This window comes from Anser cygnoides, chromosome 6 (genome assembly GCF_040182565.1).
Source record: "Anser cygnoides isolate HZ-2024a breed goose chromosome 6, Taihu_goose_T2T_genome, whole genome shotgun sequence".
Taxonomy (NCBI): Eukaryota; Metazoa; Chordata; class Aves; order Anseriformes; family Anatidae; genus Anser; species Anser cygnoides.
Window position 1 is genome coordinate 5,866,939 of NC_089878.1, and position 17,038 is coordinate 5,883,976.

Sequence of the window (17,038 nt, forward strand, 5' to 3'; positions counted from 1 at the left end):
TATCATAAATTTTGCACAACTTGCCTTCTAAGTATGTGTTTATTTTACTGTTGAGGTGCCCCTGACTGAAACTGAGGAGATATTCTTTAGAAGATAAGGCTAAAAGGCCACGAGGATGAGAACGATATAAATGCTTAGTTATTAATCAAAGCACAACCTGCCTGCAGGCCAGGAATCCTAACTTAGACAGCTCTGAGCAATCAGCAATTCTGCATTTGTCATCACAACTGTTTTTACTGCCATTTGATCAGTGCCACATGAGTCCTGACTAGATGATTCTGGGAGTGCATTTTCAATCACCAAACCAATTAATTTTACAGAGAGAGCTGTAACAGAATCAAATGTATTAATCAGATGTCAGTCTGGAGATAATGTTCTCTTTTTGAAAGTCTCCTTTTTGAGTGCTGATTTAGCTCCTCATTGACAGGCTTTAAGTGGATTTGGGAGAAGGAAGTTTAAACTCACCTCAGGATCTTCACAGCAGTGTTGAAAAGGTACCATACTGCCCATAACGGCTGTTCCCAGAACTGACATACAGGCCATTTTGTGATCTGACACCCTGGTCTTTTGCCAAATAACTGCCTGAAACAAATGGCACAGAGTCAAATTTTTGACATTATATTTATATTTGTTGAACTCAAGTCATGTCTATTAACATGCATATGCAACTGCACACATACTGTATATGTAACATTCTGTACTTTGACCCTCTTACATTCACAACTTTCAGTGTTAACACACACGATATGGTAGTTTTTGGCATGTCTTCTCATGTTGTATTACTTATTTAGACTTGCAGTGATCAGAAAATTTAGGAGTTTGTATTAATGAATGTTACACGGCTAATCTGGACTTCTGCACTTGAAACAATTGTTAAAAAATAAATCAAAAAAATACCACTTTTCATCTAAGATACATAGCAGTGGGCTATGTATTTTTATGTATGTATTTTTACTGTGCACACAAATTGAGGGTTTCTGATGTTTTTGGCATGATGGTCAGCATTTGAAGGTGGACATTACACCACGATGCCTGTGGTACTTAAAATATAAGCCATTTTCATAGAAACTGGGATATTAGCTGTCCATTCACAGTTCTTGTCTGGATACTCTAGGTCTACTCCAGGTCTGTTTTTTAGAAAGGAAAGCAGTTTCTAAGAAAGTATCTCTATGGAAAGCAGTTGGTTGTTTAATGAAAGTTTGTAAATGTTAGATAGAAGGATATCTGCTCTATTAGCTACATACCTTACAATTCTGTTGCAAAGATTTAATAAATACAGTATGGCAGTATAAACTGCAACTTGCATAAGAAAACTTTACCTGTTAAGTCCTCTTACATACACAGAAAGTATTAACTGCTTTGGGAAGCGAAATTTTCTCTCTCACTAACGAGAGAGAATGAATGACTATATGAAACAGCCGCAAATTTAACTCTGAATCTGCTTACTTTTACCACAGTATATCAACAACAAAAAAACTGTGTTTAATTGGCTTTCCACTTCTAGGCAACTGAGACTACTGGATTCTTACTGGCTTTGTATCTGCTTCTCTCACTGTTAGCTGAATCTATTTCAGTGTGCAACATTCAAACATAAAAGGAAAAAAGTGTGGGAAGTTGCCCATTAAATCTGACACTACGATGCTAGCTTAAAAAGAGATGTTTACATAGGCCCAATAAATTCAACGAGTTCACAGTATTCCGGTACAGGATGTTATGTGAAAGCACGGTGAGCAATGCACCAATCTCAAGAAATGCAATACAGAGCCTTAAAATTCCACCTGTCCTGTAGGATATTCGCTGGCCTTGAAGGGTGAATTCCACTGAAGAACACGGTGCTCTTGTAAAACGATATTCCCTTCTTACAGGACAGGTGGGATTTTAAAGCTTTGAGACTGGCGACCCTAAAACTGTTCCCCAATCTTTAATTTTCCACTTCCAAATTCACTCCTGCCTGAATTTAACTCACCTTCTGCACACAGCCTGACAGACCCTCACCGATACTGCACTCACAGCCCTGCCATCCTACAGCAAGCTAGAAAACCCCAAACATAAAACACAATTTATGCTGGGGAGGGCAGAGGATACACAAAGGGCTGAGGGCGAGCCACGGGCTGCATGTCCAGGGCTCTGTGCTTCGGAAGCAGACAGCAGCAAAGGACGGACCCAGGCTGCCCAAGCCTGCCGCGCTCGGCCTCCCTCCTCCACACCTGCTGCACATCTCCTCGGAGACATTTCGAGTGATGAAAGAGTTGGTCGTCTTCTTTAGAGCTCATCTTATAAAACATATCCTGTACTGTTGCTATTTTAAAATTGATTACTTAAAATGGAAACACAGAGTGCCAAACAATTTTTTCTTTACTGGATACATTTTAAATTAAACACTTGTGACCAAACAGAGAAAGACACTTGTTACATGACTAATATAAACATCATGCTGCTTATTTTAGGTTATACTAGTGTGATGCCACAGGTACAGATATAAATCCTAGCTGCTGATTAATGCAAGGTTGTTATTACACTGTCTGACCTGCTGAATGGCTGATACACGGGCCTGTAAAAAGATCACTTCAGTAAAGTGCTTTTAAAAAGCCAGGGAACATGAGAACTTATTAAATGCAAACCTGCTAAAAGTAGATACTGCTAATAAGTTCAGGAGGATTTTTCTTCATTTGATTTTTGAACTACCCACATATTTGTCAAATTTTAATACTAGGAACTACAGAGAAAAAATTAGGAACTAGTTACCATCACCATTAAATTACCATTACCATACATTAAAGCCCAGATACTAAAGAGGCAATGCAACTCCTCAAATTTTTATACCAAATAAACATAGAATAGACTATGTGCTCAGTTTTAGCCCTGACTGCATATTCTGAAGCCATAATGTAGGAACAGCCAATAAATTTAAAGAAAATGATTTCCTAGACTCTCCAGACGTATCAACAGGCTTTAAAAAGAAAACTTCATTAAGAAACAATGACTAGTCCGTTTCATTTATTTTACAAAGTGCCTGTTTCCATGAGGTTCCTGCAATACCCTCATTTTTTTAACCTTGATTATACCCTTTATTTCAGCTAAAAATACACACCCCCACACACCCCTCATATTTTTTTTTCTAGGTCATTTAACCTGGTGTCCAGGATGAGCCAAGGAAGAATCTGACTCTGGTCAGTATGATGACACTGCAAAAACAGCCTACTCAAAGATATATTATTACATACGGACCATCTTAGGTTTTGTTAGAGCTAGCCAAATATATCCCACCTCCCTCTCTGTTTCATTGAAGGAGATTACATGATCTACATCTTATTAAAAAAAGTCGTAATGTATATAAAACTCTGTTGCACATAGACACGTGCTTAATTTCCCTGCATGTATTTCTTCGGCCCCATCCAGGTCTAGAACACAGGTGTATGTAGGCATCCGTTTGTGCAGGATGACAACATACACGTATGCATGAAGCAGGCATCTCTGTTTATTTTACGTTACGCATAGCCCAGAACGGTTCCTAGAAAAACATGAAATGATTGGAAAAAAAGAGTGAGTATGCAACCTCTTCCCATCGAGATCCGTAGTATTTGTCACTAAGGAGAAGAGCTGTTCATCATTTGTTTCCTCAAAGACCCCAGGGAAGGACAAAGGAAAAAGTGCCGCCAAACTATCCTTCATATTTTAGAACTTCTACCAGCATCCACAATGATCCGAGATCACAGACAAAAGACAAACCTTAGTCAGAGCTGAGGACTGGATGCTGTTGCTGAAGATGGCTCGTGCAGTGTAACAATGATGTCGAAGAAAATTCCTCCTGTTTACTTTACTACTACATGATGGCTGTAACTTAACCAGCCTCCCATGGCACAATGGAGATTTTTGGATTAAACGTGATGTGTGGACTTTCAGTACCCAAACCCAATCTTTTTTTGTTCATTTATTTTGTGATAGACATTGTGTTATTTATCCTGCAATACCGTTTGAGGGTGTAAAGGTCCAGCAGAGCACGAGCTGTACATGAACTGCAGACTGGTAACCTAAGTTAGCTCTGTTAAAAAAACAGTCTCACTAATTTTGTCTCACTAATTTCATTTCACAGTCTCACTAATTTTGTTCTACATATTTCAAAAATCCTGTCTCCCTGGCACCTGAGATCTCACTTCAGAAAGTTAAATCTTTAGGTCAGTATGTTTCTTAGCTTTCCTGACTTAAAACTTAAGCCAGACAGTTTGTTAAGCTCCAACATAACTGAAAATATCCCTGCCTACTTGTTAATATGGCGTATAAACAGGAACAAAGCCAGGCAGCCACAACAAAAGTTTGAGTTTGGCTGAAGTGAAACAAAGACATCACCTTGTACCATGTGTAAAACCGCTTTTGCTCATGATGCACCGACACCTTACTGCAAGGGCAGGCACATTCTCTGTGGTGGAAGAAAATCTATCACCTAAGATCAAGAAGACACCAAGATAAAGACTTAACCACATTATTTAAAATGCCAGCCTTGAAAAGTGGCAATGTTGTTTGATCTGCTCCAGGCCATAACTGGTATCTTGTTTTAAAAAGCGTGGCAAGCTACCTTAAGAAAAGAGAACTCCTGCATAATCCCTCCTTGAGAACAGAAATCATGGCATTTTTGCAATTTAGCTTAAAGGAATGCAACCCTGTAGAAAATCATAACTATTTTCTGCATATATTTTATATCTGCCTCTGAAGAATCTTTGTAGCTGATGGTGGCTCAACCACTGGTGGAGGTAGAGAAGAGAGGAACTCGAGGCACTGTTGTTTTCCCCCCCTCGTCAGATGCACTCTATGCATAGGCATCAGACATTACAGCTATCAAAGAAATTTGATGAAAGGTAGCTATTTTCCACAGCACCCTTCATCCTAGAAATTCTGAAGAATTTCCTGCTCAGATCTCCCATTTGTGATATGAGAGCACCTGCCCGAGGAAGAGGCATTCTTGAGCATCGTGCCGTGGAGAAGCGCTCAGACTGGGGAGCTGGAAGGTAAGTTATGAGAGCAACCAGGAGATACTACAAGGAGCCAGGGACCTTCACCTGCTAACACCTATTGTCACAAGCTTTCAAGAATTACAAAGACTGAGGCAAAAGTTCAACTGTTTTTGGCTGCTTCATCCACATGTTTTCTACTATGGTGGATAGACAAGTTCAATTTCCATATAAGAAAATAATAGTAAGATAAAAAAGCAAACAATTCAACTGTTAAAAAAAAAACAACAACAAACTACACAGTTTCTAATCCTAAATTGTCATTCAGAGGATGCAACATCATCATAGTGATTTCCATTTTAAGAAGGGTGTTTAAAAGCCTTTTGAAAGATACCAGTTAGCAGAAGTAACAGAGAACGTACCTAACCGTGACAAAGTACATTGCTAAGGAAGAGGAAAAACTCCCGGGCGGCTTTGGAAACATCCTTTTTGTGCTATGCTTTCAAGCGTACAACAAAAATGTGAAAGCCTTACAAGAGCTAAAGGCACATCTCAGACACTGCAGCACACACGGCGTATGTGAAACAGTAATTGTTTTGAGATTTCAGACATATACTGTGCTGTCATTTGAAAAAAAGTGATGGATGAGAAACTGGAAACCTCAGGGAATTAGTAATAGGATATAAAGCATTTCACCTCTAGGTCACCAGTTCAAATTCAACCAGGTTGGTAGCGACCAAAAGTAGTTACCATCTGGCAGCTGTTCTCTGGCTGATGTAAATTGAGTTGAGGGTCTCAGCGCATTTCCTAGTGGACAGGTGTCCACATCACAAAAAACACCATAATTAACTCTCTGTTTGGCTTTCGCTGCAAAGCCACTGAGCAGTGAATGGAAGAAAAGACTGAACTGTATTCCAGGTCAGCATGAAAACACTTTGGCTGCAAAGCACTGCAGATTCTTAATCGTAATTCCCCTTTATCTTTTAAAACATAGATTAGGGAAGGAGTCAATTTATCATCATTACATTAAAAGGAGTAGCCTTTCCAACTCACGAAAGAGCTTGAGTGCTGCTGTTTCTGCTCAACGTAGATTTCTTTTCAACATGCAGCTACGACAGAGTTTGGAAGCACAGTGAATGAATCTGAAGTGCAAAACCATTATTAAAAATGGTGAATTTACCCTAATGCACGATTCTGGCTATTCCATCCCTAAATATATATATATATTAATATATATATATATATATATATATATAAAAGCCCAGTTACTACAGAAAGCAAACTGTTGTTGGACTAATGGATACAGACTGGGGGTGGTCAAGGCTGTCCTGTAAGAGGAGACTAATTGTAAAGAAAAAAATTGAGAGTATAGCAGAGAATAACATGGCATTTCTTCACAAAGAACTGAAATGGTAAGTAACTGCAACCCAAATCAGGCATCGCATACATGCCAAAAAAGGCTGTTTCCAAATCTTACGTAAAGCTGATTTAAATCATTAAGAAGCATCTCCCCACATGGCACATGCTTCAACTCATCACCCGATGGCATCCTTCAGTTTAAGGCCAAGCACGGCCACAAAAGGGGTCCGGGTAAGAGTAACACCCACCGTTACAAGGGCTACGAAGGGGATCACTGGCACCCAGGAGGTCTGAGCCACGTTCCCCTCACAGAACGAGCAGCGAACAGCTGGGGGACACAGCTGGAGCGGAGCTGAGGTTCAACCTGATGGCATACCGGGGCATTTCTCGAACATCACTAGCTTCTGAGACTGTCACAGGCTACTGATGCCGTGCAGTAAAGAGCACAAAAGCTGTTGTTGCGGGGCAGAGCCCTGCGGCACCTACCGTGAAACGCAGCCCGAGCCCGTAGGTGGCCAGAAGATGGCATCTCGGGCTGAAGGGTTTGACGTGGTTGAAGCAGTAGCTGACTCCGGAATGTTCTTCGCACGCCTTCAGATAATGTTAACTTTAAATAAACTTGCTGAATACTCATGTAAATTATTTCCATTTGGCTGTCTCATTATTCAATATGCTTTCAAGGAACATGGTGATGAAAGAAGAAAAATACCTCTTTCTAACATAACCATACTGGCAAGAGGATCAACATTATCAGTATTCAAAGAATGTCTTGGCAGGATAAACCTTCATAAAAAGAAGGAGCACTAGCTAATCCAAGTTGTCAAAATAGCAATAGTACTTCAAGGGTTGATCTGCAAAGTGATTCATTATTTATTGCTAATGCAAACAACAAAACACTCTGAGCAGAAACAGCAACCATTTCCTATCAGAAATTCACTGACAAAGAGTATACAATAAATAAACCCTGGGAGAATTGATAAAAGGAGATCTATTTTTCTTGCTAGAAAACAACTCAAAGGCAGGAAGAGCATCGCTCTTCACAGAAAACAAACCAGACATTTAATGGATATATTTTCGTTTGTACTAACACGGATATGAAGTGAGGCACAACAGCAAGAAAAAAAATCTGGAAATTTCATTCAGAAGCATGAGATGAACACCATTAAAATCAATGTAGTGGAAATACAGCATGCAATGTATTGTTGATCCTAAAAATGCATATACGTTCAGCAGCTCAATAAGAAACCTGATTTTCCAAAATGGATTTCTTCTAGATTCATTCAGACAACCATTTTCAGATGCCTAACTTCAGACACGTTAATGAAACTTTCAGCCTCATTACATTACATATTCTTCCTCAGTAAAGTGAGAGCTATACTTTCTTCCATTCTCCTTTCATTTCTTATAAAATACAAGACTTTAAGAAGGATTATGTTAAAATATACTGCTTTTGTTACTTATTTTCAAGATCTTTTAAAAACACATGTTGTACTACCCTTTCTACTTTTTTTAACCCATCTTTCCTCGTCTCCTTCTGCAGTACCTCATCTCTGCTACCTTCTTGCTCTTTTAAGCCTTGGAACCTGATCTTACTCCTGACGTGTATCATCTTCTATTGCAGCAGAAAGTATTGGCGCAGCCTCAAGAATTTGGGATTCTAGGAACTTGTTTGAATAATTGAACATACAATTTTTTTCAAGTAATATATAATCCATGAGCTCCATGAAAAATAAAGCTATTCTAAGAAGTTGATTCCTGGTACACGTCAAACAAATACAACAGCCACCAAAAAAAAAAAAAAAAGACAACCTGATTCAGTAGAGTATTATCCTAACACACACATCCTGTAGGATCGCTATAGGATATGTATCTTCTGATCTGAATTAGGAATTGTAATGACAATAATATTTAGCATCTGAAGGAAAATGAATTAAAATTCATATTCTGTGATGTTATGGTACAAACAAATGCACGTAGACTTGTTGAAAGTAGTTATGCACTGGAATTACACAATTCCAAATTTCTGAAAATACATGATGCAATAGGCAATTTTTATTTTGCAAGGAATTATAGCAGTAGACACACAGGAATATACATTCAAAGAGTTGTTTGTTTTAAATAGTTTGAAAATCATTTTAAAACAGTCTTGAAAAATATTTTAAAGCAGTTTTAAAGCACAGATAGACTACACTTTATGATTTCTTTGGCCTTTGATATTTCCAGCTCAGCAATAGCTACTGAGCGACCTCTTGTGCTGAAAAATGTCTGAGCAGTTTTTTTACTAGTTTTTATTTTAAATAAATTAAATTAACGTAAGGCCAGCAGTGCAAAATGAAGAGCCCAAAAAATCAGCACCACTTTTGCCATTACAAATATATACTGCCTGCAGATAGCAGTTGTACTGATTTACTTTACCAAATAAGCCTACCCAAACATGGTATTGAAGTATTTACTTCTGAAGCAGAGAGGATAGGCTGCCTTCACATATTCCCAGCAACTGGAAACCAAGTGGTTTGGAACATGGATGCATCACTTCCTAAGCTACATTGAGACTACTGCCTGAAATGAGCTTCAAGTAGCCATTAAACATTTTTTCAACTACTGCTACCCTCCCATGGCAAAGAACGTAGTGACAACTAAAGCAATTCTCCTGTCTCTTCCTTTCTTTTTATATCAGAGGCTCATGCCAAACCATGTAATATCCTCTATTCCTAAGACTATTGGTCTGCAGAAGTATCACACATGCCATTCGATAACGACCCTTCATAATTCTATTTTTTTTTGTTTACATGATCACAATGACCATCAGTTCCTATAACATACACATCCTGATCATTGCTTTCCCCCCTTCAAAGTTTTTTTTCTCCAGCTTGCTGTTTTCCCACACTTTGCAGTACAATTGCACGATCAGAAAACATTTCACTGTCAGAAAATATGTTTGTATGTGTACAGAGTTAACCTGGTGACAAAATATCCCTAAAAAGCATTTCCCAACCATTACCTCCAACAAAACCAAGACAGCTTACAGGACAGCAGTTGCATTCCTTCTCGTTCATCAGCAAAAGGACAGGTTGGTAGAACAGAGCCATTTACATCTTCATGCATTTCTTTCAGCTTTAACTGGGTTTTAGATACCACAAAGAACTTAACAGTGATGTTGCAAAATGAGATCATGAAGTCCACTAATCATTGAAAGAACCATACTATTGGGTCCTTCCATAAATTTTCAAAGCTAACAGCTTGCAGGAATCTATTTTGCCACCTGAGCACAGCCAACATGCAATGCTTTCTATCTCAACGTTTTTGTTGTAAGTACCATGAAAGAGACATGTGACCAACTTGCACATTATTGTCATTGCATTAAAATAGACATTAAGAAAAAAGATACATAATAGCCCAATCAAGGGGGATGAAATCAAAATGCCATAGAAATAATTTGTAGCCTGTCAGTAGCAATCTCACCGCTGCTCCCCTTCTCATTTTTCCACTCCTCAAACATCACTGCTTCCTTACCCAAGAGAGCCATTCCTATGCCCTTCTGCCAACATCCACAGGCATCAATAGGAATTTCCAAACAGACTGGATCACGCAAACTCTGAAAGTAACCATGCAATAGATGTCTAGTTCAGCAAGGTCAGCTGAGCAACCATGCTCTATACAGTATGCAAGGCATTTCCCAACACAGTGTATCAAACTTAGGATCTGTAGTAGAAGATAACAAGCTACAGTTGCCCCACAGGGGAAAGAAAGGTCAACAGAAGGTACTTTTGATGTACTGTACTAAGCCCTTGCAGTAACCAAGAACCATAAATATAAGCCCCAGCTTAACCAGAGAAGACTTATACCACATCCATCAGAGAGGGCAAAAACCAAGCCACCAATTAAATATGAAATTAGTTTTATTAACCAACATTTAAGACCAATACTGTGAAGCACTGCTAGATATGTCAGCGAGCTTAACACAATTTATGAAGTAAAAAATCCTGATGTGTCTCTGGTTTCAAGCCTTCCGTAGTCTCAATGAAATACCACTGAATGTAGTTACTCAGCTTTGGAATACTAATTCTGTAGCCACAGGGCTAGCTTTTTGTTTTTCACAAGATCTAGACTTTGATATTTAGAAATACATACCTAAATATTATCAAAGCATGTTATACAACTCCAGAAACAGATGGACAATCTGTTGTCTTTTCAAGAAAGCACAGTGTAATTCACAATTTCCCCTGAAAGGGAACTCCAGTGTGAATGTTTGGTTGACAACAAGTAACTGATCCAAACCGATCAATAAACAGGGAAAATAACAAGGTCAACAAACAGAAGTTTAGAATAGAAAAATTGCTGAGGGGTCTGGCCACGAGATGTCACTCTCGACTTTGTGGCAACTTGGGAATTCATCAGTGTAACTTCCCTCTGGTGTGTCAAAAGCAGGAGCACAGCCAGTAAAATTAGCTGTGGGAAATTGAGGTCAGGTAAAGGAGAAATGCTTGAGGTGTCACCTTCTGTAGCTGTGTGTTCAAATTACTGCTCAGTAACCTGTGAAGTCAAAACAGCCTCCAAGAAGCCTCTCAATTTGTTCTCTCAATTTCAAACAAACTCAGCTAAAGCTTGTTGTTACAACATGTTACTCTTACACCAATGTAGCAAGCTGTTTTGAAATTTTTAGCTTTTTTAAATAAAACCATCGTTATGCATTGAGCTCTTATCTCTTAGCACACAGCAAGCTACTTGTATGTGCTAGGTTAACACTTGACTGGGCCCTTTGTCATTGTAAGATCCGAGCTCTCTGTTCAGCGAGCACCAGCTAAAAATAATGTCTATACTTCATACATCTATCCAAGATATCTGTTGGAGCAGACCAAAAGGCAGATCTGAGCCTGCGTTTTACAAGTTTAAGATTAAAATCTGTAACCATCGTAAAACATACATATATAGAATGAAGAAAGAAGTGGAAGCCCAAAAGGGACCTATGATGAAAGAAAATTCCTAGGAATGAAAGATGTTATGTAACTATTTGATGAACTTCTTAAATTCCTCAGAAACTGAGCCTTAACATAGCTGACATAGAAAAAGTCATTAGTACCTTATTATGTGTAAAGATTATCCTCAGGTCTGGTTTTATGATGCCATATGCTATCAGAAGATCTTGGATTTTTTTCAGTTCTTCCTTACATTTTCTATTTGTCGAGTAAAACTGTTTTCTTACAGGAAGGTTCTTAAACAACTTGAGGACTGTCACTGTTGTACCTGCAAGCAGGTGATAAAAAACAAAACAAGCAGAAGTTACATTGAGTAAACAACTTTTTTTTTTTTCCACTTGAAGAGGACTGTATGTATGCCACTGCATACAAATAACTCCTAATAACACTAAATTACATTATATCAGCTCGAGAAGAAGAAATATACCAAGTTAGCAGTCATCTCACCAAAGTGAGTGCCAACAGACCTCACAAGCTTTGCCTCCCCTAAGGTACCTCTGCTCAAGGTGCAGTACCTGACAAAGAGAGGGGTATCAATCTACCAATACAACCATAAAAATTCCTAGTTGCAAAGTTAGATAGATGCCACAGAATTCATTTTTCAACAGCAATCGTTTTACAATTTTGACAAAACACACAGCAACGCAACTTACAGGCTCCAGACCAGGATTTCTGGCTGTGGAAAACACTGCAGCCTAAATCCTAAAAAGATTCCCTAGTTAAAATTAGCTCTCTAAGATGCAGAATTTTCAGATTCAGGCCTTTCTTTGGGATTTGTCCATTGACTGGCCCTAGGCAACTGCTTCTGACTTAACGGCTCCCTGCTGCCAGTCAGCAGACTGACAAGGAAGAGACAGGTCTGGCAGCCAGGCGCCCCTCTGGGTGTACAAGGCACTCCATGCTTCAGGGGGGAAGAATATTGACAGGCAGCTTCTGTGGCTCAGCTGGGACGTACTGAGGGTGAGAACAGAGGTACCCTTACAGACAGGCAGCAACTGCTTCCTCAGAAGCCCACCTTTGTCATAAGAAAGGAGCAAACAGCATCTCTTCTGGGAACACAGACCTGCTGGAGTGTGTATGTGAGGAGACAACGCTGTCTTTAACAGTCCTCACCGGGCAACAATTAGCTGAGCTGAGCTAACAGAAGAACAAATGCTACCCCAAACCCACACCAAGTCTGAACCACCAAGGCCACCCCCGAGGTGAGGGCAACCTTTATCTTTCACACAAACATGCACAAGGATTTCTATGACATGCCCTTCCCTGCAGGTTAGAAATAATTGAGGCTTTGCTTGGTTGGTCCTACAGCCACGCTGCTTCCGGCTACTCCCTCATGTATACGACGGCAACTCTTCCTCCTTTAAGCAAGGGTTTTGCAATGTACAAAACATTATTTTTGTCCTGAACAAATCTTTCATGTATAGTCTGTGCCTGGACCTGGGGGCACAGAATTTTTACAGCTTTTATTTCCACTCTGCCAGCTTGAAGAAGAGAGTCAGAGAAGGAGATGCTAGTTTATAACTGCTATCTAAGGCAACTTCCAAGACATTCTCATGAAGACAACACGTTCTCAGCTGACAGACATAAGGCAAGAAAAGATTTCACACTCAGCCGTCAAGTACAGAACAGACATTTCAACATCAAATAAGAGCCCCAGAGAAACATAAAATACCTGTCACAATGCAACTCTAGAGCACGGTATCCTACCTTGTCCAAGATGGGAAGGCTTTTGGGAAGTTATATGCCCACTATTATCCAAAGTATATTGAGTGCTGATACTATCAGCAGCTGTCTTTGTTGTGATCAAAACCTGTAAACAATAAAAATAAACCATGTTAATCGAGGATTCACAAAGATCAGAACGGGCTTAGATAAGCTTCACTTTCACTCTAACCATCATGTTATTTTAGTCACCACAATTACATTTAATTAGTTTATAAAATTCTTCTCCTACAGGTGTTTCTTACAGTCACAGAAAACATTCAGCATTATCACTCAGTCTTTCCATCCATTTAACTAAAAGCCACACATTTCTAACAGTGTTATAAAGTGTAAGGTATCCCTGGTACCTACCAGACATGCTTCTTTGTCTTCTATTCTGAACAGTTTAAATGAACAACTAAATCAACCAACCATTTTGCATTTCCATCCTTCACGAGAGAAGACACACTATGACAACTATGTGAGATTACACAAACCTAACGACTATCAAACAAACAGAATATTATCTTTCCACACCCAACCGTATCTAGCAATCATGCTTTGTATGTTTTGTAAGCTATTAAGGTAATACACCGATCATCTTTAGCAAGACCAATCGCACACTAGAAGTTCAAATAAAACTGCAACTCCCTGAGTTCAGGTATCGAGATTTTGAATGACAGAGCCACTATGCTTTAACCACCTGAGAGACTAACGTTATCACTCCTACAGAGCTTCAGGACGTTTTGGTTTATTTTAGTTTTCGTACAAATCATTCTGAGTTCAGCCATGCCTCTGGAAAGAAAAACCAGTAATTGATTAATTGGAAATGACAATATTACAGACGTGGTTAAGGGCCAATAGTAAAGTACCTCTGAACTGAAACTTCAGGGGGCAGTTTGGGTAGGCCAAACGCAATTAAAACCAAGAGCATTTAATTAACGTAATTACTGATCCGTGGATTAAAGAAATACCTATTAAAGTACTTAATACAGTCAGACCAACTCCCATCTCTTACGAAACGCAACCTGGAGCTGCTTAAGTGCTCAGAACAGATGGCATCCTGCTCTGACAACTTGTCTGCAGGAGCCAGTGACTGAGGGCTGGCATTGTCTGTCTAAACACCAACACTTCTGAAAGCATCTTTGGAAATCTCCATCCAAACACACAACCCACTCCTGCTTAGTGCAATGCGAACGTAGCCCAAGGTAGCAAGGAGTCAGGCGCTCTCACCCTCTGACACCTCTCCTGACCTTGATAGTTGACACTTCCCATCAGACACTGATACCAGAATCTTCCTGCGGGATCTAATCCTTGGGAGGCTTAGGAAGAAGAACCCCAAACTTGATCGTGGCACAGCACAAAGACAGAAAGGCAAAGCACAACGGAACACGCAGATGCTGTGCCCTTCACGTGCAGTACGAACATTTCTAAGATGGTTTTGAACTAATGTGGCTGCTTTTAGTCAACAGGTTACATCTTAAGTATCAGTACACTGTCAGCGTCAGTCCTGTTAACACAAACACGTGGCTCAGACGCAAGCAGGCCAGGGAGCAGGTTCCTGTTTACTCCTCAGGACAAGGCTAAGTTTGTGCAACTGCTGTCATACACATGTCAAGAAGCGACGTGGAGCCCAGCAAGATCCCATGACTGCCGATCACCTAGATAACATCAAGGCAGAAATCCTCACTGGAACTGCAGCTGTGTGGGCCATCAGTGCCCTGAGTGAATCCTCCTGGCCACTATCTTCTGCTTATTTTGACGTACCTTAATGCAAGCAGAAAACTCAGCCATACTCTTAGACTTTACATTTTCTGTTAATGCTACAAAGGGCAAACCAGTGTTTTAAGCAATCACATATTTATCTATACCCTGACACAAAAGAAATGGACAAAGAAACACTAAACAATCCATCCCTGCTCCATTCTGGCTGAGGAAAATAAATGCGGCACTGGTGTAACCAGTATGACAGAATGGCAGGAGTGACACTAACAAGAAATCCATGTTGCTTCATAACCTTATGACATGACTTCTGGGTTAGAGAAAGGCAGCGCATGCAAGCCAGACTGTTTGTAAAACAGGTTCCACGCAGGCTGCCAGAACAATTTGAACACCTTGCACTGATATTTTATTAAAGCTTTCACAGACACGCACAAATCACAGAAGTCCAGACACATAGCAACTGCTCACCTCTGATATGCAACAAATTGATCCCAGGGCTTCCCCACGAAAACCATACGTCGTCAGCTTTTCAAGATCCTCAGAAGAGCTTATTTTTGAGGTGTAGTGTTTAATTGCCATAACTGGAACATCAGCGACCTTGACTCCACTGCCATTGTCTCTTACTTCTATTTTGTCAAACCCATAATTCTCCTCAAAAAGAAAAAAAACAGAAATTGATCACAAAGACAGATGAATTAAGGCACAAAAAACCAGCTAAAAATACTGCTTCCCTCTTTTAATATTGCATCTCAATCTCTGTGATTTACCTTTATGCGTATGTGATACATATTTTACTGAAGTCTGATTTAAATACTTGTCATTTCAATAAACACCTGCATATATAGTTAAAACTCTGAAAACCCAGGTAATTAGAACAGCTAAACGAAAGATGGAATTCAGATTCTCTAACAGCTCAAACTCAGCCCCAGCAAACAAATGCTTCCTTCCAGCTATATCATAATCTGCATGTATAAATCACACCCAAAGAATTCACAAGCCAGGAGGTTAAAGTAATTAGAGCTGCAGGATCACTAACTAAACTTCTTTTACAGAAGCCACGTGTGGCTCTTTGAAAAGATTACGATGTGACATACAGAAAAGGACGCTGTACTGTGTGGTACATCTAGGAACCTTAAAACAGGTTTTGCTTAGGAAAAATGTCTTCAGTAAGTGGCTACCATGGTTCCAGAGCACACTGATACTGTGCAGAGCACGTGATGGGTGATCACAGAAAGCTAAACAGAACTAACTTTGTTGTTCCACCTGGACATATGCTAGAAGCAGTTAATAAAAATAGGATGTACTGCCAGAGTTATTTCCCAAAGTAAAAAGTAACGTAACTCAAAACAAGAGGAAAGCATCTAAAGATAATACATATATTCACATATAACCTGCATTATGAAACATCAAAAGCCTCTGAGGTAGGCAGAGAATTATAAATATTTAGTTAATTGATATACAATAGAAACGTTGGTAGTTTTTACTTTCAATATTAATGAATATTGCTAAAGTTATCTTCAGGTGAAAAACAATGCTTTTGCTTATATTTGAGTCAACCTCCTACTGGGAAGCAACAGGGAAACTATGATATACCTCAACCGGACTTAAAACACGTCAGGACATAAAAAGGTGAAATGTTCCACTCCACTGCAGTATGCAACAATGCAGGGTTTGGGTTTTACATTTTACCATGAACAACTGCCTTCAATTCTAACACTTGTTGTTCATCTGCTTTGGAAAAAAGTGAGCAGATTTATCTTCTTCAACCTGAATCACAATGTTACTGATTGACTTTCTATTTAATTTCTAATATTATTCATTTTTACTCACGCACATTTTCTTAAAATATTACAGTGTTTAATCTTTGTTTTCTGTTAACACCTTCCACTTGTGCTACATGGCCTTAATACCATGTGATGCTATGAGATGTTTATGCTATTCTAACAGACCACTGATGCCAAGCCACGTGGTTCAGCTCCCTCCTCTTTTACTCACGACTACACGGTCCCATCTCTGCTTCAGCTACGACTCTCTGAAGATCAATTCAGCTCATTAAACTGGCACAATACAGTCCACCTTTCTTGATGGTCTTTTGCATTAGCAAGATGAACCGATCGTGAGAGACAGAAAGGTCTAGCAATATCAAGCACAGGTTTTTAGGTCCTTGCTTTTCAGGTGCCTAGATGGATCAGCTGTGTAGTGTAACCTCTCATCCTGAGCTATGCTTCCGCTGAGAGCAATTTAAGTATTAGAGCTCCCACTTCTCGCGCTGGAGGAAAAGGAACAGAAACAAGCGCCTGCCTTTTACAACAGCCATTTCATGTAACGGTAGCA

The 17,038-nt window shown here is 39.5% G+C and overlaps 1 protein-coding gene across 6 annotated transcripts in view; it reads right to left on the reverse strand.

The window, feature by feature from the left end:
• The window catches only part of PMS1 (PMS1 homolog 1, mismatch repair system component), a 47,365-nt gene that overhangs the window by 25,915 nt on the left and 4,412 nt on the right, over positions 1-17,038 (reverse strand). For 5 of the 6 annotated variants that reach the window (XR_010832638.1, XM_067000119.1, XM_048058469.2 and 2 more), the window contains exons 3-6: positions 15,173-15,355; positions 12,989-13,091; positions 11,386-11,549; positions 466-582 (exon numbers count right to left, since the gene is read on the reverse strand). Coding sequence is in view for 5 of the 6 variants with exons in the window: in XM_067000119.1 (XP_066856220.1) it covers positions 466-582; positions 11,386-11,549; positions 12,989-13,091; positions 15,173-15,355 (567 nt within the window). In the remaining variant the exon portion in view is untranslated. The remainder of the gene's footprint in view (positions 1-465; positions 583-11,385; positions 11,550-12,988; positions 13,092-15,172; positions 15,356-17,038) is intronic. The other variant, XM_067000120.1, reaches the window with a different exon arrangement.